Consider the following 26,264-nt stretch of genomic DNA (forward strand, 5'->3'; position numbering starts at 1 on the left):
AGTTCATGGCACTATCTTTTTGATATATTACTTGTTTTTATTCTAACTATTTTTACAATAACTTCCAATCACTTAGGGTAGACCTGGAGTAAAAGGTGATCCTGGCCTAACAGTGAGTAACAGTTATTTTGACACATGGTTATATAATTATGTATATATATATAAGTATATGTGTGTGTGTACGTAATAGGTGTTAGCAAAATTAAAGCTCCTGCGATTGAAGAGACAGTGGCAATGTGGATACAAAATTACTATGGATGGAAAGCAGAGATTAATGGTGAAATTCTCAGAATTGAGGGAACTGCTGTTCTTCAGGGGTTGATGCTAGGACCAATGCTCTTTTTGATATATATTAATGATCTGGACTTGGGGATACAGGGCACAGTTTCAAAGTATGTGGATGATACAAAACTCTGAAATGTGGTTAACAATGAGGAGGATAGCAACAAACTTCAGGAGGGAGATAGACTTGTGAAATGGGCAGATGAAAGTTAATGCAGAGATGTATGAAGTGATACATTTTGATAGGAGGAATGAGGAGAGGTAATATTAAGTAAATCTTACAATTTTAAAGCAAGTGCAGGAATAGCGAGACCTCGGAGTGTATGTACATAAATCTCTGAAGGTAGCAGTACAAGTTGAGAAAGCTGTTGATAAATATATGTGATCCTTGGCTTTACTGATAGAGACATTGGCTGGGATTTTCCGTGCCCACCGGCGTCGGGCGTATTCGGTGGCGTGAGCGGACAATATGGTGCAATCAGTTTCACGACGGTGTGAAATCAGTTTGCGATTGTCCGCTCAGCCCACTGATGGCAGGCCGCATTTCCCGCCATCAGACATCGGGAACCTCATTGTAATACATCTGCATATCATTATTAGGCCAGCCCGCTGGAATCGTTCCCCCATGATCAATATCCCGTCCACGTTGGTGGGAAAGCACGCTGACATGTTTCACAACAGGACATAAAAGACGTGTACTTGGCGGGCTGCACTTTGAGGGGAACTCGGAGGTGAGTACACAGTAAAGTTGTGCAGCGCTCACCAGGGTCGCCTGTTGGACTTCAAGCTTGAGGAGCGTTGGGGATGGGGTTATTGCCATTAAGGTGACTTGTGGGGACGGGGTGCAAGGGCTGCCTTGCGATTGAGGTGACTTGGGGGTGGGGTGGGGGCAACGGCAGCCCTGCCATTGAATATAGCACACAAGCATTTGGGGTGGGTGAGGGAAGCGGCCACACATTAGGGAAACCTGTATAAAGTGACCATTCCTCTGCAACTGAGACAGTTCCTGCGTTGCCACAATGATATGATTGGAGTCGGGCTTCTAGCTTATCTGCCCACTCATGCAATACAGAGGCATCAAAGTGCCATCAAGTGCTCCAAAGCTTTTCACCACCACACAGCACCCCCCCCTCCCCCCCACCATCTTGGCACAGACTGCAAGGCCATGAGTACTTTAGTGAACTGCAGAACAGTTGGACGACTGCATGTTGTACAATCTCCTCGCTAAAGCTGGCTTTAGTAATTATAGTTTTATTTCATGTGTAATGTATCTTTAAGAATAATACTTGTTAAGGAAGATCACATGATCTATAGTAACCAATAGAAGAGGAGCATGGGCTACCTCAGCAATCAATGTAGAGATAGAGTTGGAGCTGAAAGCACACACGTAGTTACTGCTGAGTATAATGTAAATAAACTTAATGTTTCCACTCAAGAAGTGTCTGCAGATCAACATTAATAGCACAACTTGGCCACCCTACAACAAACTGGCGACGAGGATAAAAGAAGATTGAATAGAAGAAATCAAGTTAAAAAGAAATCGGCATTGAACCTTGCCTAGTGATTGTAAGTAGCAAGCTCCATTAGAATTGAAGAATTTATCCCCTCTCAACATGCCACAATTTGGGAGAATTGATCCTTTTGAACCAGCCACAGATGATTGGTCTCAATACATAAGATGCCTCACTTGCTATTTTCAAACAAATGAGATTATAGGAGAAGAGAAGAGGTGAGCGATCCTCTTGAGTACTTGTGGGAGCAAAACCTACAGTCTGATTCGAAGCTTGATGGCATCCAGTGCCCCAGATTTGAAGAATTTCGCTGAATTGGTGGACCTCATGAAAGATCACTTTCAACCAAAGCCCTCAGTCACAACGCAGAGGTTCAGATTTAATTCACAAAATAGAGCCCTGGATGAGACAATTGCATGCTTCATGGCAAATTTGAAGCAGCTAACAGAACATTGTGACTTCAGTATGATTCTGAATGACTTGCTCAGAGATTGTTTGGTGTGTGGTGTGAAAGAGGACACTATTCAGAAAAGATTATTGTCCGAAGTGAATTTGGATTTCAAGAAGACGCTAGAGATAGCACTGACCATGGAAAGTGCAGTAAGAGATTCAAAGACAATACAGGGTGCGCACAATGGTGCCGTCCTCCACATCGGGTGGGAAACCTCAGCCGAAAGAGGTGCAAAAAAGTGAGACGCCCCCGTTAAACGGGAAACAGACCAGCTAGCCAAAGAATAAAGAAAAATAATTTGGCAGAGAAATTGTAGAATAATTTTAATAGAGGTGGAAACAATCAGTCTTTTAGTGATTGGCAGTTTAAAAAAATCGAATGCCACTTTTGTCATAGAAATGGACATATGATGAGGCAATGCAAGGAACAATTCAAGCAGGCCTGTAAACAAAATAAGAAGCCCAATGAAATCTACAATGTAAGAAGGGCCTGAAGCATCAAATTCAGACATTTACTCGTTGTTTAATCTGAAAGTTGGAAAGGCAGAACCAATATTTTTCACAAAGTAAATGGCAAACCTTTTAGAATGGAAGTGGACACGGGAACTTCCACTACAGTAATTGGGGTGCATACTTTCAGATATTGGAATAATGGTGAACACCAATTAAGTTTAGAAGAAACAGCCACCAAACTAAAAACGTATACAGGTGAAGACATTAAAGTAAAAGGCACAAGCGGAGTAACTGTCCATTATGGAAGCCAATCAGCAAAGCTACCCTTGATGGTGGTAGCAGGTGAAGGGCCAAGCCTCCTGGGGCAAAATTGGTTAGAGGAAATTAAGTTAGAAAGGTCTGAAATTTTCCAGTTGAGAGCAAGTGGGCCACCAGAGCTCCTTAGAAAGTATGCCACTGTCTTTAAGGACGAACTGGGGAAAATCCAGGTCCTGCAGGCCAAGATTTATATGGATCCGGAAGCAACACCTCGCTTCATGAGGGTGAGACCGGTACCATATGCCCTGCGAGAAAAAGTTGACATTGATCAGAGAAACTGGGCGTTATACAACTTGTGCAGTTCTCAGAATGGGCAGCACCCATAGTCCCCGTCCTTAAACCTGACCAAAGCATCCGAATTTCTGGAGACTACAAACTGACGGTTAATAAAATAGCTAAGTTAGACAGGCACCCCATTCCAAAAATCAAAGACCTGTATGCCAAGCTGGCAGGAGGGACAAAGTGTACAAAGCTTGACATAAATCATGCTTATCAACAATTAGAGTTGGATAATGCCCCCAGGGAACTTTTCACAATTAACACCCACAAGGGTTGTACCAATATACACGATTGCCTTTCGGTGTCTCCTCCATTTGTGCCATCTTTCGGAGAACAATGGAAAGTTTACTGCAGAGACTGCCCCAGGTTGTAGTCTATTTAGATGATGTATTGGTGACAGGATTCACTGAAAAAAAGCTTTTGGCAAACTTAGAAGAAGTGTTAAAACGTTATTTGCAAGCTGAAGTGCATTTCTTTAAAAAGTGCACGTTTCAAGTGAAGGAGGTAATCTATTTGGGCCACTGGGTAGAATCACAGGGCCTCCACCCGGTTGAGAGCCATAAGAGAGGCACCTTCACCAAAGAACACCTCAGAGCTCAAATCATTCCTAGGAATGATTAACTATTATGGGCGGTTCTTACCCAATTTGTCTACAGTGCTGTCCCCCCTGCATTCTCTACTCAAAAAGAACCAACATTGGTCTTGGGAGGCGCCCCAGAAAGAAGCTTTCATAAAGGTGAAACAATTGTTGCACTCGTCCAATCTATTAGTGCGTATTGTCCAGACGAAAGAATTGGTGCTGACATGTGACGCATCTCCCTACAGAGTGGAGACAGTGCTTTCTCATCAGATGGACGACGGTACAGAATGACCAATAGGTTATGTATCAAGGACGCTTACCACAGTGGAAAAGGGATACTCACAGATAGAAAAAGAAGCCCTGTCCATCATCTTTGGTGTCAAGAAATTTTATCAGTATGTACTCGGCCACCATTTTATAATCATTTCAGACCACAAACTATTGCTAGGATTGTTTAGTGATGACAAGTCTATACCACCCATAGCTTCAGCAAGAATACAACGATGGGCTTTAATTCTGGCAGCAAATGAATACACTTTCGTATATAGGCCTGGCAATCAAATCGCAAATGCCGATGCTCTTAATCGTTTGCCTTTACAAGAAAATGATGAGCACATCCCAGTTCCACAGGAACTTGTTTTACTGTTAAATTTCTTATATTCCTCTTCGGTATGTGCTTAACAGATACAGAGACTGGACAAGTTGGGACCCAGTCCTATCTCAGGTACAAGAACAAGTGCTACATGGTTGGTCACAGGAGCCCATATCTGACAAAATGGAACCGTACTTCAACAGATGACATTAAATAACCAGCCAGGATGGCACCTTATTGTGGGGAGCATGAGTGATTGTTCCTCCAAAGGGAAGGGAACCACTTTTAATTGAACTACACAGTGCCCATCCAGGAATTTCCCAAATAAAGACCTTGGCACACAGCTATCTATGGTGGCCTGGGATGGCTGGCGAAATAGAGAGTTTAGTAAAGCACTGTGTGCAATGTCGGCAACTGCAAAAATTGCCAGTGACAGCTCCGTTACACCCATGGGAGTGGCCAGGTAGACCCTGAGTGTGGTTACACATTGACTACATTAGACCATTCCTGTGAACAGTGTTTCTGCTCATTGTCGATGCCCATTCAAAATGGTTGGACGTATATGAGGTTAAGTCACCAATGTCGGCCGCTACAATTGGGAAACTACGTCAGAGTTTTGCCATTCATGGACTACCAGAAGTAGTCATTTCGGATAACGGCACGGCATTTACAAGTGTTGAGTTTCAACGGTTTATCAGTGTCAACAGTCTCACTCATGTGAAAACTGCACTGTACCACACTTCCTCAAACGGACTTGCCGAAAGGGCGGTTCAAACATTAAAAGCAGGATGACAAAGCTAACTGGCAATTCCTTGGCAACCAAGCTAGCACGCTTTCTTTTTCATAAAAGGACTGCCTCTCATACAACTACAGGTGTCACACCTGCGGAGTTATTGTTGAAACGCCATCTCAGGACGAGATTGAGCTTAATAATGCCAAATTTAGAGAGGAAGGTGGAAAGGAGTCAGGGAAGCCAGAAAACTATACACAACTGGCATAGTCGCGAGAAAATTTACCATGGGAGAGCCAGTATACATGAAAAACTTCAGGAAAGGACCAAAGTGGTTACCAGGTGAAATAAGTGCGGTGACTGGACCTCCAGCTTACCACATAGAGGTAGAAGGCCAGATCATCCGTAAACATGTGGACCATTTAAGGAAGAGAGAGTCAAATGATCAAGATATGTTTCCACCAATGATCATGACCAGGTCTGCGTTTCTTGTTGCGAATACTCAAACCAGGACTGACATGTCTGATGTTCCTGTAAGAGTCGAGGGTACAGAACTGCAAGTACCCACCAAAGCACCTGATGTTCAGGCAACTCCAGAACATGAGATTCCTGGCAAAGAATCTGAAGTTGTGGAGCTGCGATGTTCCACACGTACCAGGAAACCACCTGAAAGACTGAACTTGTAAATTCTTTCCCCAGTGTAAATATTATGTTGTCTTGAAAAATATGTACTTGTAAATATAATATGTATAGCTGAATTAAAGGGGGAGGAATGTAGTAATTATGGTATATATAGTGTGTAATGTATCTTTAAGAATAATACTTGTTAAGGAAAATCACATGATCTGTCATAACCAATAGGAAATTAGTGTGGGCTAACTCAGTAGTCAGTGTAGAGATAGAGTTGGCTTTGAAAGCACACATGTAGTTGTAAATAATGTAGTTGTTGCTGAGTATATTGTAAACAACCTTAATATTTCTACCCAAGAAGTGTCTTCAGATCAACTCGATCATTAATAGAACAACTCGGCCACCCTACAACACTGGCCATGGAGCAGTCACTGCTGGAGGCGCAGACAGACCCTGGCAATGCCAGCATTCCGGTTTGGACCAGTCTCTCCCATGGTTCAAGCTAACAGTACAGCCTTGCAGCGCGGGTTAGGAGAATGCCTAAGCTGAGAGCACAGTATGTAATGCAATGGGCAAAGCTGCCGCCAATTGGTCAGGTGAAGTGGGGTGGAGGTGGTGGGGTTTCAGGCAGCCATGCAGCACACTAATCTCTGGCCGTCCATGTGGTGGCCAGCACTCTTCGGGAAGCATTAAGGAGCCTTCACACTTAACCAGGGCAGGTTCTTAATATACCCATGCTAACCATGTATCCCTCTATTTCATCCTGCAGGAGGAATACATCAGGATCATGGGGCCTGGTGAACTAGCTGTATGCCTGATGGCCTACAGAAAGCGAAGATGACGGAGGAGAGAGTAACTGAGGCTCTTTGCTGTGCAAAGGCAGGTGCAGCAACCTCGGGAAGAAGCAGCATCTGGGGCTCCCGCACAAGCCGCCGAAGAGACACAGTGAGCCGTCGCTGGTCAGCGCCTAGCGACACCCAGGGTCTAAAGACGCTGCCTTTCATTCCTGCAGATGACCAAGTACCAGTGTTGCCAAAGACTGCACATGTTTAGGGAACTGGTTGGTCACATCTGCCAGCTACTACAGGATTTGGCGCCACATGGACATAGAGGGCATCCACTGCCAGTGGCTGTGAAAGTGACTGCAGTGCTCAATTTCTATGCCAGTGGCTCCTTTCAGGGCTCCACAGGTACCTCTGTGGGATTTCACAAGCCTCCACCCACAAATGCATCCATGAGGTCATGGATGCCATCTTTGCGAGGGCATACAGTGTTGTGCATTTCGTCCAGGACCTGGACAGCCAGGATGCAAGAGCGATTGTATTCGCCCAGATCTCAGGTTTCACACAGGTGCAGGGTGCGATCGACTGCACTCACATGGCACACAGATCTCCGTCGCAACATGCGGTGAACTACATCAATCACAAGAGGTTCCACTCGCTGAATGTGCAGCTGGTGTGCGACCACCAGAAAAGCATCTGCAGGTGTGCGCACGATTTCCAGGGACTGTGCCTGACTCCTACATCTTCAGTTGGTCAGAGATTCCTGAAGTCTCCCAGGGCCCACAGAAGCTGCAGGGATGGCTCCTCAGGGACAAGGACTACCCACAGAGGCTGTGGCTGATGAGATCTGTGAGGCGGCCTCAGACTGTAGCAGAGCGACGGTATAACGAGGCTCAGCTTGGTGGAGCAAACCATTGCGATGCTGAAGATGAGGTTCCGGTGCCTGGACCGGTCTGGTGGAGCCCTGCAATACAGTCCGCAGAGGGTGTCACACATTGTCGTTGTTGGCTGCTGCACCCTTTGCAACCTGGTGCTGCAATTGGGAGGGGAGCTGGTTGAGGTGGAGATGGAGCACCTGGAGGCCTCCTCCAATGAGGAGGATGCTGATGGGGATGAGGGTGAGGAGGTCCTCAAAGGCAAGAATGACGGCGATGAGGCCCTTGCACTGGCCAGATGAGGCAGGCACACTCAGGAGGCCCTCATAGCTGCTAGATTTGTGGAGGAGGATGATGTGCAGTGAGGTGACCCCATAGATCCTCACATTGTCCCTGTGAACATTTGACTCCAGTCTGGCTTATGGCAGTGTGAATACCCTCTGTGAGAATACTCCTGTCATAGAGATGCAATGGAGGCCCTAATAGTCGCTCGATTGCAGGAGGATGATGATGACATGCAGTGAGGACCCTCCATAGATCTTCACGTAGCCTCTGAGAATGTCTGGCTTTGTCTGGCCGTGGGCAGCTTGCTCGTGTTCTGTGATCAAGGTCATATCATAGAGGCGTAGCTATGAAACTTTAGAAGCATCTGATCCTTTGTCCGCCTTCAGCACCTGACCACTTCAGGAGCACAGCATCAGTGGTCACAGCTGATGAACAGCTGGGGGCCAGCTCCACCTTAAAGGTGCTGAGAGCACACAGAGAGAATGAGAGAACTCTATGGCGCCTGCCCACTACGTTCTGGCAGCAATGAACAGCACTGCCAAGGTGCAGGCATCAGCAATGTGTCCAGGGAGTGTGAGGCTGGACCGTCACTGTGGTCTGAAGGCTGCTCAAAGCACAGGGAAGAGGCCCTGGACTGAGACACCTGCCTTTATCTTGTACAGAAAGGTTTCACATCTGTGTGACAAGAACACTGCTTATCAGAACAAGGAGCCATAGGCAGGGAGACATTCTTAGGAGTTTATTGACAATAGTGAACATTATGTACAAGTGATTAACACCCGTGCCCAAGCTGTGCAACTAATTCTTAACTTTCCTAATCCTGCAGCTATGTCCTGGTGCTCCCCGAACATCCACAGCGGAGGTGGAGGCAGCCTGCTGACTGCTACACCCTGTCCGTGATGAACTTAATGGGCATCCTCAGGAGGGCCAAGACTTGGAGGGCCCTGGCCTGCTGTGTGGCAGTGGCACCCTCCTCGGCCTGTGGAGCTGGAGCTGTTGAGGTCACAGGAAGAGGGGTTTCGAATGGGCTGGACACTCCCAGAGTCACCTGGACGCGTGGCACCAGAGTGTGCACCTGCTGATCCTCCTCCCCATGGGTGCTTGAGGGCCCCAGGCTGACTCCTTGAGGAGAAGGTGTAGCTGGAGTGAGATTGAGATGCCCGGGAAGCCCTCTCGTGTGCACACTATTGGAAGCCAACTCCAAGGGAAGTTCCTGCCGCAACCTGCTGTAGATCAGACAGTGCAATGGGCTCACCAGATTGTGATCCCGAGGCTATTCTAAAGCTAGGTCCCACCGAGGTGTGTCTCTCTGCGCTGGTGGAGGGTGTGGGTGAGCACTGTGACGGGACTTCAGAGAGGGTGCCTCTAGATTCCTCTTCAGAGGTTTCGTTGGGGCTTAATTGGCGGCCTTGGGCATGGACTTGTCGGCTGTTTCCCAGATATGCCTGTGGTAGCAAGGGGAGACAATAAGTGCATGACAGTGGCCTGTGAAACAGGACACATCACTCACAGCATGGTTTCTGATAGATGTTGCACTGCTGGACCCTCACTTGGTAGAGCACCGCTGACCTCACCATCAGCATAGGACCAATCCAGATCGTCACCAGCCAGATGGTGTTTTCAAAATCCTTGAGGACCTTGATTTCAGGCATTCCTCCACTGGTCTGCGATCTCTCCTTCTTGTTGTGTGCCAGCTTGTCTTCCATGAATAGAGATGGAGATGGAGCAGGGTGCCTGCCAGGCCAGATGATAAGTATGCCTGGCATGTGTGGTGGCTGAGTGGTCCCATGGATGGGATGAGGACAATGAAGGCAAGTGTGAGAGAGTGAATGGTGATGTCCCTTGAAATGGCAGTGAGTGAGGGCCCTGCGGAAATGGGTTTGTGAGTGTGAGAGTTGAAAGTGATGAGAAGAGTAACTTACCCTGGCAGAACGTAGGAGATCATTCATCCCCTTGTGGCACTGGGTGGCTGTTCTCTTTGGAAGGGCGTTGGCTCTGACCACTGCCTCCCAAGCCTGGTTGGTCATGCCACCACCCCCCCCATCCTGCGGCCAGAGCTGGGGTAGAGGACATTCCGGTGGGACTCCACAGCATCCAAAAGGCGTTCCAGTGGCGTGTCGCTAAACCTGTGGGCTGCAGTCTTTTTGCCTTTCAGGGCCATGTCTTTCCTGCAGCAGTCGAGGTCTGGAAGCACTGAGATGTGCGCAGCTGGACTTTAAAAAAAGTGCCCAGCGTGATGAAGTGGCGTGGTGATGGTGGGCAGGCAAATGAGAGCCCGGCCGCCATGGAAATTGCCTGTTTCCGGGGAATGCATAAATAATGTGGTGGGTTTGGGGTGATATGGCGTGAAAACCCACCATTGCAGCCTGTGGGTAAAACGTCCGCTACCACACTTAATGCAAATCTGGGACGATTCCTCCCATTGACCCGTAACTTACACTGCCCTGAAAAAGTTAGAAAAAGTAGCTTCTGGGTAACTATTGTACTGGTCTCCCGCAACACCGACAGGACCTCCGATGATCCCTCAACCCCCACGAGCCCTCCGCCTCCCTGTCTACCCCTCCGTTCTGCCCCACGGGAACCCCAATACCTCCCCCAAACCCCTCTATGGGGCGCCCCTAACCCGCGCACTGACCCGCATGGGACCCTCCGACTGTACATGCCTAACTACACCCCCCCAACTGATACCCCTCCAATGACCACCTGACACCCCTATTGACTCCCGTCCACCACTGACCACCTGATTCCTACCCCCCACTGACCATCCGACCTCCACCACTACACCCCACTGACCACCTGACCCCCACCCCTCCAACCATCTGACCTCCCCCACTGAACCCGTACCCCCAATCCTACCCACTGACCACTCGACCCCCAACCCCCTCCACTGACCACCCAACCTCGCCTCCCCAACCAACCGACCCCTACCACTGACCCCCGCCCCCCCGGCAACCGACATGACCCCAATCCTAACCATTTACTTTACAAACCTATCTTCTCCCTGGCTTCAAAGTGACTGGACCTTTAAACTTACCCTGCTTTATGACAGCTAGTACCATAAAAATGGGGTGTGACCTTGTTACGTCCGACTAAGCAGCCCTTGACTGAAGGTCTCAGGAGCGCACTGTCCTACACAGTTCTCTCTCGGCCTGATTCGGAAGGTTGGGAAGGAAAGATCACCTGGATTTCGAGGTAGGAAACTATGATCTGATAGCCACTCCGCGGAAGTTCAGGTCCACTGAGTGAAAAAGCAAGGAAGTTATGCTAAACCTTTATAAAATACCAATTAGGCCTCAGCTGAAGTTTTTTTTTCAATTCTGGGCACCATATTTTAGGAAGGGTGTCAAGGCCTTACTGAGAAGGCTAATCCAACAGTTACCTGGGATCATACCCACTGGTATCCTCCAGCTCTGTCTTCATTGGAGTTTATGTGACTCCTAATTTACATGGGGCCACAACATGCACACATCTGCCCCTTGTATCCAGATAACCCAGAACCTGGCTGCTTTCTGAGACTGGCAAGGGCTGCCCCCACCACCAATCTCAATAAATAAGTGGAGAGGACACTCCACACAGCGAAGTGGAGGTGTGCTCTATTAACTCAACATTATTACAATTATGCATCTCTTCCTTGAGGCTTTTCCCTACCTGGGTCAATGCTCTGCAACTACAATAAAAAGATTTTTCTTTTGGTTTTAAGAGCTTTCATCTTACTAAACAGGCTTCATCCAACCCACCTTCTGAAAACTGCTTATATTTTGACAGCTGTGACAAATTCCACAACATTCCTTCACAATGAACAATATTCTGAAAAAATATTGGCCTCTTTCAGGGGCCAAAGGGGGGCCAAATGTTGATTCTTTTTTTAAATAAAATTTTTCAGGGCTCCAGGCCATTTCCTTTACAAGGCTGTCTGGAAAATTCTAGAAATGGCGAGCACCTAACGGAGCCAGGTTATTGCCTTTTTCCAACAGATGGATGAGTGTCCCTGCTGAAATTACAGCATGGGTGGAATTTTATGCCAGCGGGATTTTACAGTCCCACTGAAGCCGATGAACTTCTGTGCAGCTCATTGCATTTTATGGCCCCACCCCCACTGCGACAGTGTTGTAAAATTCCACCCCATGAGTGCACAAGACCCCCCAAGAAAAATCCTTTGTCCTTAGAACAAAGTGACTATATACAGTATAGTGGGTAAAATATTTGTCAGAGCTAGTAGTGTGTAGGTACAGTACATGCATTCTACAAATTCAGCATACGAGTACTTTGGACTACTGGTTATGATACTGGGCTAGAAACCCATGGATTGTAAATTCAAATTTCACTTCAAGTTGTGAAATTGGTTAGTTGTGGGGTATTGTTAGAAAGTACTGAATTGGTTGTAAAATCTGATGGTTCACAAGTATACTTCACAGAAGGTAACCGGCCACCCTGGTGGACTAGTCTATATCTGACTACAGACCCACATTGTGTGGTTAACACTGAATACCTTCAGGGGCACTAAATACTGCCTTGCTAATGTTGCATACAAAACAATACAGAGGAGATAATATTTGAGAACAGATTAGTTTATGTTGGTAATGCATGACTGTCACAAGTTTAGGATATTGTCTTAGCTATTCTGTCAGATGTAGTGATGCTGGACACCTCTGTAAGCTGTCTGAGCACTTTAAATATCTGGATATGATCTGGACTGGATATTTGTGTCATTCACACATGTTTATTTCAATCTCTCTGACAGCAGACTGAGCAAACCATTGGTGAGATGAGCCCAGATATGAATCATTAAGCTGTTTTATTTCATAGCGAGGGAGCATACAACATAATAGTTATGTTCAGATTAACTCTGAAGAAGAGTCATGTGGACTTGAAAATTTAAATCTGTTTCCCTCTCCACAGTTGCTGCCAAACCTGCTGGGTTTTTCCAGCACTTCATGTTTTTATTTCAGCTTAACTTAGTTCATCCAGGACAATTGTTTTCACATAATAATATAAAACAATGATTACACCATGTTTCCCCACATCAGAAGGTCATGTTTGACTTCAACTAAAGAATTTTTAACTAGACCCCTGCATTCTAACTTTCTTGCAGACTTAGCTGGACTTGACTGCCTTTGTAACCTTCACTGCACCTGAGTTACCTGTCTTTTCTATCTCCCTCTGTACATGGTTGAAAATGAAGTCCAGTGAAACACCTGGACCAGTGCCAAGGATCATGGATTTCCCAATGTAACGTCTTCATGATTGCTTACAGTCTTTGCAGAGAACAACTTATTGAGCATATTAATCACCTATCACCTCAGTGCCTTTTTTCTAACTTGTGTGAATATACTTTGCTTTAAAACACAGCACCTAAAAGTCTTTTTTTTCAGATGGTTTTTGGGCAAAATTATCCAGAAAAAAATCATGGAACATGACAATGACATGATATATTCATGTTTTTTATTTATTTTGGGTGACGGGGGGTGGAATTTTATGGCCCTACTACAGAAGGTGAAGAGGCCAGAAAATGCAGCGAGCCCTTCAAAAGTCATTGACTTTGGCGGGACTGGAAAATCCCACTGACAGGAGAGGCCGTAAAATTCCACCCATGGTCATCCAACGGAGGGATGCTGGTACTGCATGATGAATCATTTTTCTGCTTCCCACATCTGTTATGAACATTAAATACTCCCAAGTGAGGTATAGCACAGAAGCATATTAAAATACATTCCACTCTGCTTCCATTATATAGCTGAGCATTGAAATGTACTGCAGGAGACATCCATTGCATGCTAGATCCCACCTCTAAGTATGTTTCATGTAGAAAGAGGAAAAATATTCAATTTCCCTGCAATGCAATTCTTCATTTTCATTATCACCAAATTCACAAACTTCACTTCAAAAAGAAATTGGTTCAAGGACTAGCTTGTGAATATTTTTATTTCTTGTAACTTGTTAATACAGAGCTTTTGTTAAAGAATCATCCCAGAAATTTTCAGTTCATGACATATATGACTATTATGTACGTGCATGCCTAATTTTAACAAAATAAAATTGTATGCAAATATATTAATTATTTTCATATTTAATTTATAAAAATATAATTAGAGGGAGGACATCATCAGAATGATAAAGGAAATTTGTGGTAAGTTACCTTTCATCGTTTGACCTACTGATTATTTTATGTTATCATAGTGCTATCTATCCTAAGTTGCTATAGTTGGTAAAACCATGTAATGAAGGTGAGCCTAACCAGATGACTAAATAGAAATTTAAGATTTTGTTCCAGATTTTACTTCCTTGATATTCAAATCCAGAAATAGAATCAATTTTTTAATTCTTCTTGTGTTCCTTCAAATATTTTTAACTGTTGTAACTGTTGTAATATATTCAATGTATTCTCAGTTCTACTATCCAAATTGTTACCTGTCTTTCAACAATGACAGAAAATTGATATGGAGGTTGTTCAGTGCAAACATTAATCTGTTATTTCTAATGCACCACCCTAAGTATCAACAATTTTAGTTTACTTCTTTAATATTTTAAATACCACTTTGATATACTGACACTATTAAAATGATATCCATTCATGTTTAGTCAATATATTATTTCAATTATTTTACTTAACAGGTTGTGGAATTAAATGTAAAGAAAGACCAATGGAACTTGTCTTTGTGATTGATAGCTCAGAGAGTGTGGGACCAGATAACTTCGAGATTATAAAAGATTTTGTCACTGCTCTCGTTGACAAAGTAACAGTTGGTAGAAATGCCACCCGAATTGGTCTTGTGCTGTACAGCTTGGAAGTACGATTAGAATTTGGTCTAAGTCGATACTTGACACAGCAAGATGTCAAACAGGCAATTAGGAAAATGTTATACATGGGAGAAGGCACGCACACAGGAACCGCTATCCGCAAAGCCACACAGGAGGGATTCTATGGAGCTCGGCCTGGTGTGAAGAAAGTTGCTATAGTATTAACAGATGGACAGGCAGACAGAAGAGATACTGTTAAACTGGATGTTGCTGTGCGTGAGGCTCATGCTGCAAACATTGAGATGTTTGCAATTGGTATCGTAAATACCACAGACCCAACTCAAGCTGAATTCTTACGTGAACTAAACCTAATTGCTTCAGATCCTGATACTGAGCACATGTACCTCATTGATGATTTCAATACTCTTGCAGGTTTGTGCCATGTCTGCTGTATCATCACTTGATGCTTTTTCCAACTACAATGGTATTAAAAAGAAAATTTTACCATCTTCACTTAGGTGGAAAATAGAACAATTGCTGCTTAGTCAAAAATATCAACATTAATCACACTATATTGGATGTCAAGCTTCAAATTTAGTCTCAGTTGTATTAGAACTATTATAAGGCATCATTTTTCTATCATTGCATTTGCAACATTTAGAGGAGGTCCCTCTTAGGTCACTCAAACACATCTCCTAATGATCAACCATGGAATGGCATCTGTAAAAAGGTAAAAAAGATTGCATGATCTTGACTTCCAACCAATAAAAAAAAATGTGACTTGAGGGGGATAATTTGGGCAAAGCAAAGAAGAGAAATTGTGTTATTGAATAGTTAGATTACAAAAATATATTAACCGTTAACATATTTCTCCATTTATAACCACTCCACAAAGTTTTTAATGTTATTAAAAATGTTAGTTTTAGAAATTTGCTAGATGAATTAGCTTAACACTGGGTTGGGCAACTTGCTAAGTTTAGTTTTTTCCTCAGGGAACAGAAAATTGAATGGTCAGTTGTCTCACTAATTGCATGTCCTCCAATTGTCCAGTCATGGTGTAATGTGCTATTGCTTTGATTATAGCTGGCTGTGCTAGCTGAAAGGGATTGTTACAGGGTTAGGTGGCTTTCATGAAACTAGGGCGAATATAATGAGAATTGCAAGAAGAAAAAGTTTTTCCTTTCTCTCATTTTTAGCTTTGGAGTTGAAATTGGTCAGACAGTTCTGCGAAGATGAAAATGGTGCATTGATTTACAATCGAATTAGAAATGGAGTAATGACAAGCAGAAATCCATTATATTCAGTTCCTAGTTCTACACATACCAGAAATGAAATTGAATTAACTTCTGCCAAACCTAGACAAACAATTGTACCTGGAAAGATGAAAGTAACTGCACAAGTGAAGCCATCACCATCTGGATCCATCTCTGTAGGAAAAATTTCAAAGGTCAGTGAACAGGTATCAGTTGGTCTTATCAATTCTGCATGAAATTTTATTTCAGATTGTTATACATTATTCACCAACATGCCTCTGTTCAGAAAGTGGAGATGTTGCACATGTTTTGAATGTATCAAGTCGAAGCTGAAAACTTAAGTAAATCAAGGGATTGAGGATAATAGATTTTTTAAATGACTATAATGAATAGTGGAATTATCGGCAATAATAATTTTACTATCTTTTGTTTCCTTCACATACATAATCAACTGTTTCATGTCATGCAGGTGAACCAAAATTCAGAAGCACATGATAAGAAGAAAGATGACCTGAAACTTGTAACCCCATCATCTCTTTCAAAGGGGAGTAGCTTTCGATCAATCAGTAAACAAGTTCCAGGTCTACCCTCACAATCTATTAAGCCAGTGAAAGAATCCACATTGTCAGTCTCCCCAACACTAAAAATTCCAATTTCAGGTAAGATTTTAATTTTGCATCTGTGGCATAAATTATGGTTAAAGTTTGATAACTGGAGTGATCAAGTGCCTTGGTACATTAGAATGTAGCACGTTACATCAGAGATGGGTATGAATTTCAGGATTGATTACTAGAATAATTGAAGGATACTGGTTTAATTAATTTGGGATAGTCTCAAAGGACTGATTTCGCAATCAGCACTAAGTTGGCAGCTTCTCTTAGAGATGTTAAATGGCACAAAGAAGGCAGGTTTGGCAGCTTCTCTTAGAGATGTTAAATGGCACAAAGAAGGCTGGTATGAGTATTGCAGTTTGAAGATATCTTTGAGATTGGGCATTATTGGCCCAATGAAAGAGGGGGTGTTTTTCTACACCAGAAAACATGTGTTAGAAACATCTAAAACCCTGGATAAGTTTTTCCTTCAACAAATACCAGCAAAAAAGCAGATTTACCTCACTGCTGCTTTGGGGTGATACTACAAACAAATGCTGCCAACCTTGTTTTGAGAAAAGTCACTGCACTTCATACATTTCTGAGAGGTGACAAGGCCTTTATTATGCAAGCCATTCTTTGACAGTAGGTGGGAAATTTATATTGTGCCCTTAATACAAATTAACCAATTTGAATTTTTTAAAACATTATGATTCCAAATATAAAATCTACAATATATTTTCACTGTTAAATAATTATTTTTCAAATATATCTCAATTATTTTGGTAGATGAATTCTTATAGCTGACCTATTTTTCAACTTATGATGCAAATATGCTAATTACATTTTTTTCTAGATCCTCTATGTCAAATGCGTTTAGACCAAGGGACATGCCGTGACTATGTGATTAAATGGTATTATGACAAACAAGCTAATGCTTGTGCACAATTTTGGTATGGTGGCTGCAGTGGAAATGCTAATCGTTTTGACACTGAAGCCAAGTGCAGGAAGACCTGTGTAATTTCCGGTGCAGGTATGATCTTTAATCTTTCAATTACATTTTATGTATTCATTTTAAAAATCACTTATTTCCAATATAAGGGTATGATAGTGAAACCATTATAACAATAAAATGCAACATAAAGAACAATTCTCTTCATCATCCTGGGCTATTGTTCTCAGTGTTCTTTCCCATTAAAACTTCTTTCATCGTCCTGAGCTAGTCCCTTGGTGACCTGTCTCAGAATGATTCCCTTTTTCATTATCATATCATAACATTTAGATTAGCTATGGAGAAAGGCAAGGTACAATCTAGAAGAAAAATACTTCATTTGAGGAGGGCCAATTACAGTAAGTTGAGAACTGACCTAGCCCAGGTAAATGGGAATAAAGGTTGGCAGGCAAGACTAACGGAACAATGTGCTGCCTTTAAAGAGGAGATGGTTTGAGCACAGTCCAGCAACATTTGTACAAAGGGGAAAGGTAGGGAAAACAAAGCCAGAGTTTCCTAAATGATGGAAGAGATAGAAAGTAGGAAGAAGCAGGAAAAGGGAGCATTTGACAAATGTCAGTGCTCACAGAATCTCAACCAATACTCTGACTTCAACATCCTCAACTTCCTTCCTCAATATTGTTAAGGGGAGGTCATGTCTGACCAATTTGATTGAACTTTTTGAAGAGGTGACCAGCTGTGTAGATGAGGGCAATGCATTTGACATAGTCTACTTGGACTTCAGCAAGGCTTTTGATAAGGTCCCGCATAGGAGACTGATAACGAAGGTAAGAGCCCATGGGATCCAAGGTAATTTGGCAAATTGGATCTAGAATTGGCTAAGCGGCAGAAAGCAGAGGGTGATGGTCAAGGGGTGTTTTTGTGACTGGATGCCTGTGTCCAGTGGGGTTCAATAGGGATCGGTGTTGGGTCCCTTGCTGTTTGTGGTATATATAAACGATTTAGACTTGAATTTAGGAGGGTTGATCAGTAAGTTCGCAGATGACATGAAAATTGGTGGGGTGGTAAATAGTGAGGAAGATAGCCTTAGATTACAGGAGGATATAGACAGATGGGCTGATCAGTGGCAAATGGAAATTAATCCGGATAAGTGTGAGGTGATGCACTTGGGCAGGACAAACAAGGCACGGGAATACACGATGAATGGTAGGACCCTGGGAAGTACCGAGGATCAGAGGGACCTTGGTGTGCATGTCCACCGGTCCCTTAAGGTAGCAGGATAAGGTGGTTAAGAAGGCATATGGGATACTTGCCTTTATTAGCCGAGGCATAGAATATCAGAGCAGGGAGGTTATGCTGGAACTGTATAAAATGCTGGTTGGGCCACAGCTAGAGTATTGCGTGTAGTTCTGGAATCCGCATTATAGGAAGGGTGTGATTGCACTAGAGAAAATGCAGAGGAGATTTACCAGGATGTTGCCTGGGCTGGAGAGTTTTAGTTATGAGGAGAGATTGGATAGACTGGGGTTATTTTCCCTGGAGCAGAGCAGATTGAGGGGGGACATGATTGAGGTGTATAAAATTATGAGGGGCATAGATAGGGTAGACAGGAAGGAACTTTTCCCCTTGGTGGAGGGATCAATAAGGTAAGGTAAGGGGCAGGAGGCTTAGAGGGGATGTGAGGAAGAATTTTTTCACCCAGAGGGTAGTGGGAATCTGGAACTCACTGCCTGAAAGGGTGGTAGAGGCAGAAACCCTCATAACATTTAAGAAGTATTTGGATGTGCACTTGCGATGCCATGGCATATAAGGCTATGGGCCTAGTGCCGGAAAATGGGATTAGAATAGTTAGGTACTTGTTTGACCGGTGCAGACTCAATGGGCCGAAGGGCCTTTTTCTGTGCAGTAGACCTCTATGACTCTATGACTATGAATATTCTGTCCAGCTCGGTCTTGGTGCTATCCTGGTCCAGAGCAAGGTTGAAAAAGCCATCCAACAGCTAAGAAACAACAAAGCCCCTGGAGCAAATGGAATCTCTGAAATTCTGAAACACGGCAGAGATACACTTCAGAGGTACACTGTCTTGGCACAGATGCATAACCTCATATCCCTCATCTAGGAAGGAGAGCTCATGCCGGGGATTTCAGGGATGCTGTGATCATGACTAAATTCAAGAAGGGAGGAAGTCCAATTGCATTAACTACAGAGGAGTCTCTTGTTGTCTGCCACAGTGAAGATCATTGCAGGGATCCTCCTCAACAGCCTTCTCCCAGGGGCTGAGGAACTCTTTCCAGTCACAATGTGGTTTTCGAGAGACACCACAGATATGATCTTCACTGAACAGCAAATTCAAGGAACAGCGCCAACCTCTGTACATGGCCTTTTTCAACCTCACAAAAGCCTTTAGCTCTGTCAACCAGAAAGGCTTATGGAGTGTCCTCCTCAAATTTGACTGCCCTCCTAAATTTGTCACCATCCTCTGCCTACTCCATGATGGCATGAATGCTGTGATCCTCACCAATGGAACCACCACAAACTCTATCTCAGTGAAAACTGGGGTTAAACAAAGCTGCGTCATTGCACTAAAGCTTGTCTCCAATTTCCTCGCTGCAATTCTGCACCTTCCACTCCGACCTCAGTTGTAGAGCTTCAGTATGCAGATGATGCTTGTATGTGCACTCACTTAGAAACTGAGCTCCAGGTCATTGTCAACACCTTCTCAGAAGCAAATGAGAAAATGGGCCTTTAAGACCTGGAAAACTAAGGTCCTCTTCCATCAGCTCCCACAGCAAAACACCCCCACCCCCCATCCTCCCCACCCCCAACCACCACCCTTGATTAAGATCAACAGTGAAATCCTGGAGAATGTGGACCATTTTCTGTATCTTGGGAGCCTTCTTCAATGAAGATCCTGCAAATTGGGTGGCAAGAAAGGTATTCCAAGAGCCGCATCCACTCCCAAGCCAAATTACCCGGCATTGAGGCACTAATCACTCAAAACCACCTCTGCTGGGTGGGACACGTAGTTCGTATGCCTGACACCAGACTCCCAAAGCAGTGCTCTACTCGGAACTCGGCCGATGCAGCAAACTCCCAGGAGGACACCAGTAACGCTTTAGGGAGGTCCTTAAAGCATTCCTGAAGAGGTCAAACATACCCACCGACACATGGGAGATCATGGCTTGTTATTAACCAAATTGGAGAAGACTCATTCAGGGAAGCAATGAACATGTTGAGAGACTTCATAAGGAACGTACAGGGATGAATTCAAGGCATTGGAGGAGGCACACAAACCTCCAAAAACCCACCTACTCAACCCTCCAAGCACCACCTGCCCCGCATGTGGCAGAGTCTAACAGATTGCATATTGGACTTATCAGCCATTTGGCAAAAGCACTAAAGGTGACATGGGAAAACATTTTTCTTTGCAGTGAATGGTTAGGATCTGGAATGCACTGCCTGTGAGTGTGCTGAATGCAGATTCAATTGTGGCTTTCAAAGGGGAATTGGATAAGCACCCGAAGATAAAAAGAATTGCAGGATTATGGAGAAAAAGCAGGAGAGTGGGACAAGCTGAACTGTTCTTGCAGAGAGCTGGACTTGATGGGCTGAATGGCCTCCTTCTATGCTGTAACCATTCTATGATTATATAAAGTCACAGCATTTTTATATAGCCTTCATGATATACCTTTAAAGTGAGTGATCGTTGCAGCTATATGCCCGCTCTAATGACCCAAAATTCACAGCAAATTCCACAACCAAACTTCAGTTTCCAAATTCAAAGCCCACTTCAAAGTGCTTTTTGACTTAATTTGACATTTGAGGTAGCATAAGAATGGGGGATAATCAAAATCAACTTTAGCAAGTTCAGATATTTGTCAAATACTAACAGGATCAATAGGAACATGTTTAGTAGATGTTGAAGGATAAATGAGTGTTTTCCTCTGTTAATGTAAGTAACATAGGAATCAAGTTTTAAAATTAAAGGTATACAGATAATGAAAATTAGTCTGACGTACAAAATCTTCAGTCAGAGGGTGGTAAATCTTTGGAATTTTCTACCCCAGAGGGCTATAGGTCGAAACTCATTGAGACTCATTGAGTCTGTTCAAAGTACATGTCGATAGATTTCTAGATACAAATGACATTAAGGGATATGGGGATAGTGCGGGAAGATGGTATTCAGGTCGAAGATCAGCCATGATCTAGTTAAATGGCGGAAAAAGCTCAAGGGGCCAAATGGCCTATTCCTGCTCCTATGTTCCTACCAGATGTTTTGACACGTAAATTATAATAATAGATAAAAATCAGTGCTCTCAAAGCGCTGTGTATAAATATATTTGATGTAAGTAGAGGATATACAACATGGCTCAATGGCTTGGGAAACATTCTAGTAATGTTAGCCTATGAATTATGTTGGCCAATAGTAGTATATTTGCCCTAATTCACCATTCCCTAATGTATTCTGATTATTTTGCCTCTTCGTTCTCAGTTCTATATTTGTAAGAATATGTATTTATACAAAAACCCTTTTTCTTAGAAGTAAAAATGATTTTCAGTTTCACACACTGATGTTTGTACATCTGTGCTCAGTGATATATTACATTTTCAATATATGTGCAGGCCGCTGATCAGGCTAGACAGTTTTGTGTGTGAGCGAACTGAGTACCAAATAGAATTAGATGGAGTGGTTATACAGAATTTCAAAGAGATTGAGCAAGTTACAAAAAAGAAACAAGCCTGGAAATGGGCAGGAAGATAGATGGCACTGTGTGACAAAGAGGCAAAAAAGGGAGAATAGTTAAGCTAAGGCAGAAAAGAAAACAGATTGTGCAGGTGAAAAACAAAAACATCAAGTAAATATTTTCTCTCACACCACATACTATAAACTGTCAGAATCTGCAATGTTCCAAAACATTCCAGCAGTTGTGCTCAACACGTAGATCAGAATTTTAAAGCTCCCCAGGTGGGTGGGGTTGGGGGTGGGGGAGGTGGGGGTACAGGATGGCAGAAGAGGGGGGTGGGGGTCTGTAAAATTGGGTGCCATGACAGTCACGCTGTGCCTGCCACCTGCCTGCTGCAATTTTACCTGCAGTAGGGAAGCCCACTAGCCCCCATGGGCCAATTAGGGTGCTTAATTGGCCAATTAATGGCCACTTAAGGGCTTCCTGTCGCCATCGCTGGGGCTTTCCCCATGACGTGAGAGGCTGGCACCAACTATCCAGCCTGCCAGTTGAAAAGAGGCAGACTGGTGGCCGGGGAAGAGGGATGCCTCTTTTTTGAGGCACCTGTGCCTATCAGTTGCCCTCTCAATGGATTCCCCACACTGTGCTTCCCCTTCCCACTGCCTTGTCCACACCAGCCCCCCACGACCCTCGCTGCAGCCTGCCAGCCTTCCCCAGCAAGGCCCTGGACTTGTATTCATTCCGGTTCCATGATGTCTCTTCTTCAGGGTGCTGCATGCAACCCCAGTAGTGGCCACTGCTTCTGGTGGCGCTGCTAGGGCAAGAAAAGTGTTGGCCATTTGATTGACCATTAGCTCTCGGTAGCAGGTCTTCCTCCCCGATTGGGGGGAGGGGGGGGGGAGGGGTGAAAGGCCTCCTCAACCCAACGGATGTTAAATGGCTGTGGGGCAAGCCGTCCAAGAGGGGTAGGCTCACCTCCAACTTTTACGCTGAGGTTAGGGAAGTGGAGGTTGTGCACGCAGTGTAAAATTAAGCCCATAAACTGATTTTGAATTTCCCACGTCAAGGATTTAACCCAACAATATACATTTCATGGGGAGGCAGCGAGTTATTTTGCAAAATCCTTGCATCAGGAGATAAATGGGCTTGTGAGGGGACTGTGTGACACAGTGGGTTAGCACTTTGCCCTGCATCTTGGGAACCTGGATTTGAACCCAGCTCAGGCCAATGGAATGAAAATCTTACATCTCTGCTTCCTGTAAGGCTCCAATATAAAATAAGTTTACAAACTCTTAACCCAGTTCTAGTTGTTGGTTGTCTACGTGATAAAAACAACTGTAAATTTAGTCAAAAGTAAAATACTGTGGATGCTGGAAATCTGAAATAAAAAAAGAAAATGATGGAAATATTCAACAGATCTTACAGCATCTGTGAAGAGAGAAAAAAAGTTAATATCTCAGGTCAGTGATCTTTCATCAGGAATCCTAAATTCTGAGGATGAGGTAAATACTAGGATGGTATTTATGGGAAATGGAGACGATTGTATTAATGGAGCGTGGGGTATTATTCCCGTGTTTGAAACCAAGTCATTTTGTTGGGACAGACTAGAATAAGCTTTCCTGTATCTGAACTGATTTTTGAGCGGTTGATGTCAACATAGGAAACCTTCAAGGAAAAGCATTCCAATCACAGTGCCAACACCTGTCTTGATAAACACAACGTATTTTGAAATAAAATTGTGTTGGAAGAATCCATGATTAAAAAGTTTGTACATAATCCTTAAAAGGAATGGACATTTTGGGCCAAATGGAATTTCCTCTTTTCATACTTCCTTATGTTTATGTTGTTTAAAAGGATTATGGTTAAGATTTTTTAGAGGGTTGTCTTCAGTGCTCCCTGTAAAATGTTGTTGTTGCTCATGGTCAATTTTTTTCAATCTGTTTTAACTTTACATCATTTTCTGCAGCCACATTGCAGGTATTTAAAATGGAACAAAGTCTGTGAGGTAATTTCTAGGCTGCTCTGTGGCCAGGCATGTGCACAGCTTAGCATGAACTTTGGTAACCTCATGCTAGTTCAATGTTCCAAAAGAATTACATTCTGTTTTGATTCCATTTGAGACTACCAGTGTTTTGACTTGATTGTTATGCCATTAAAAATTACTATATATGAAATAGTTTTACACTTTAATAATTTTGCCCCTTTGAAGGGACAGCTGTGGTTCAGTTGGTAGCACTTTTGCCTCTGAATCACAAGGTTCTGGGTTCAAATCTTACTGCAGGTCTTGAGTACAAAAATCTAGTGCAGTACTGAGGGAGCACTACACTATTGGAGGCGCCACCTTTTGGATGAGACATTAAACTGAGGCCCCATCTCCCTGCTCAGGTGGATGTAAAAGATCCCATGGTATGAATTCGAAAAAGAGCAGGGGAGTTATCCATGGTGTCCTGGCCGATATTAATGTGTCCATCAACATCACAAAAACAGATTAGCTGGTCATTATCACATTACTATTTGTGGAAGTCTGCTGTGCGCATGTTGCCTGCTGCATTTCCTACATTACAACAGGGACCACACTTCAAAAGATACTTCGCGGGTGGGATTTTCTGGCCCCGCCTGCTGCCAAGATTGTCCGGTTCCGCCGAAAGTCAATGGAAATTTGGTTGGGCCGCATCATCCACCGCGGCGGGTCCCGCCACAACAGGGTGGAAAATCCCAGCCCACATCGTTAAAGCGTTTTGAGACATCCAGTGGTCATGAAAAGTGCTATATAAATGCAAGTCTCTTTTCTTTTAACAACAGAATCCTGATGTGGATCCAAGCAAGTCCTAACGGGATACAGGAAGAAGACAGAAAACTATCTTTGTGCATTTGATACATTATGAACAATATTTTAATATTTTGGTAGCTATTCATAAAATTCAATTTGTATAAAGATGTTAATACAGATGCTTACCCTTTTTGTTAATTTTTCTATATAAATGCAATTCTCAGGGGTAAAAATGAAAAATAGAAATATTTTACAGTATGACTGAAAGACTGAAACACAACCACTGCAGATCAAGATTATAGAAAAGGTTAGGAAAGATATTTTTGCTTGCTTTTAAGTTTTTGTTCTGTCCTATGCTGAAAACATTAATTTGACTAGCTGCAAAGAAGGAATATTTAAGTAGTTACAGCTGAGAAGATGAAGTTTGTGCAAGAATTCTAGCTTTACAAATTCTGATTTGTTTCTCCTCAGAAGTACATAAAATGATATAGGCTATGAAGTTTAAAATGGTAATGATGTCTTTTTGTGTTGTTGCCCCACAAAGACTAAAATCACTGGATTGCTTTTCTTTCACTGTGCACCACTGTAGTTTGCACAGTTGATGAAATTTTATGAAATCAGTCTAATGTATTAGAGCTTTGTTTAACTGGCTGCAAGTACAATAATTTTAAACTACCGACAAAAGCAGGTCAACACAACTGATCGCTTTGACTCATTGATGTGTTAAAGCACCAAAGACCTGCTACAAAAAAATGGGAGATGACACCGTTCACATGTTACAGGAGATATTGGGAGCATTGTTTTTTTTTCTAGTCATTGTGATATGATTTGTTAAAGAATTACAAATGTTCATTTGTTTTGCTGCGTTTAACATGTGAACAAATTAATTTGCAGTTAAACTTTTTATTATTGATATCCCAAAAATGTACCATAGCTATAGATTTTATTAAGTAACCATTCACTTTGATTGCACAGTCCTCATTGGAAGAATGTTTTGATACATCCACTGTTTCTGCTGGTGCTGGGAGCAACATAGGTCATGGGGTTGAGACTATTTGTTTGTTTTTGGTTCCTGTGGATCATTTGGGAAAAGGGAGCGGGAATCTCTGAATACTAATGGTCATGGAATTGTCTTCCTGCTCAATGGCTGAGTTGCTGTGCAGTGAGTGAAGGAACTTCTGTTGAGTGAAGATCCAGGATGAACTCCAAGTTGTTTAGTATTTATTTAGTTTCACCTATTCTAATTAGGACATATTCCCCCAATTTGCTTCAGCAACATGTTTGTTGTACGGAGGACTGTACTTTGTCACAGAGAGGGAGCACACCTCTTGCAGGTAATTGTGAGTTGTACTAGCCTGCATATTAGCGAAGGTTTTAGGGCAGAGTGTCTTGCTCTCCATTGAGTTAGTGCAACAAACACTCAGCTGGATCCTGTGGAATTGCAGAACTGATAATCCTTATGATCTTCCAGATTGCTATCCAGAATGGATAAATACAGGGGTTTGAAT

At 43.3% G+C, this 26,264-nt stretch overlaps 1 protein-coding gene across 1 annotated transcript in view; it reads left to right on the forward strand.

Annotated features, from left to right (window-relative positions):
* The window catches only part of col28a2a (collagen, type XXVIII, alpha 2a), a 145,582-nt gene extending 119,961 nt beyond the window's left edge, over positions 1-25,621 (forward strand). Inside the window, exons 30-36 of the mRNA XM_078552112.1 lie at positions 77-112; positions 13,858-13,894; positions 14,380-14,937; positions 15,702-15,952; positions 16,228-16,417; positions 17,205-17,381; positions 24,789-25,621. Coding sequence (XP_078408238.1) covers positions 77-112; positions 13,858-13,894; positions 14,380-14,937; positions 15,702-15,952; positions 16,228-16,417; positions 17,205-17,381; positions 24,789-24,796 — 1,257 coding nt within the window. The 3' untranslated portion in view covers positions 24,797-25,621. The remainder of the gene's footprint in view (positions 1-76; positions 113-13,857; positions 13,895-14,379; positions 14,938-15,701; positions 15,953-16,227; positions 16,418-17,204; positions 17,382-24,788) is intronic.
* The last annotated feature ends 643 nt before the right edge of the window (positions 25,622-26,264 follow it).

This window comes from Cetorhinus maximus, chromosome 11 (assembly GCF_964194155.1).
Source record: "Cetorhinus maximus chromosome 11, sCetMax3.hap1.1, whole genome shotgun sequence".
Classification (NCBI taxonomy): Eukaryota; Metazoa; Chordata; class Chondrichthyes; order Lamniformes; family Cetorhinidae; genus Cetorhinus; species Cetorhinus maximus.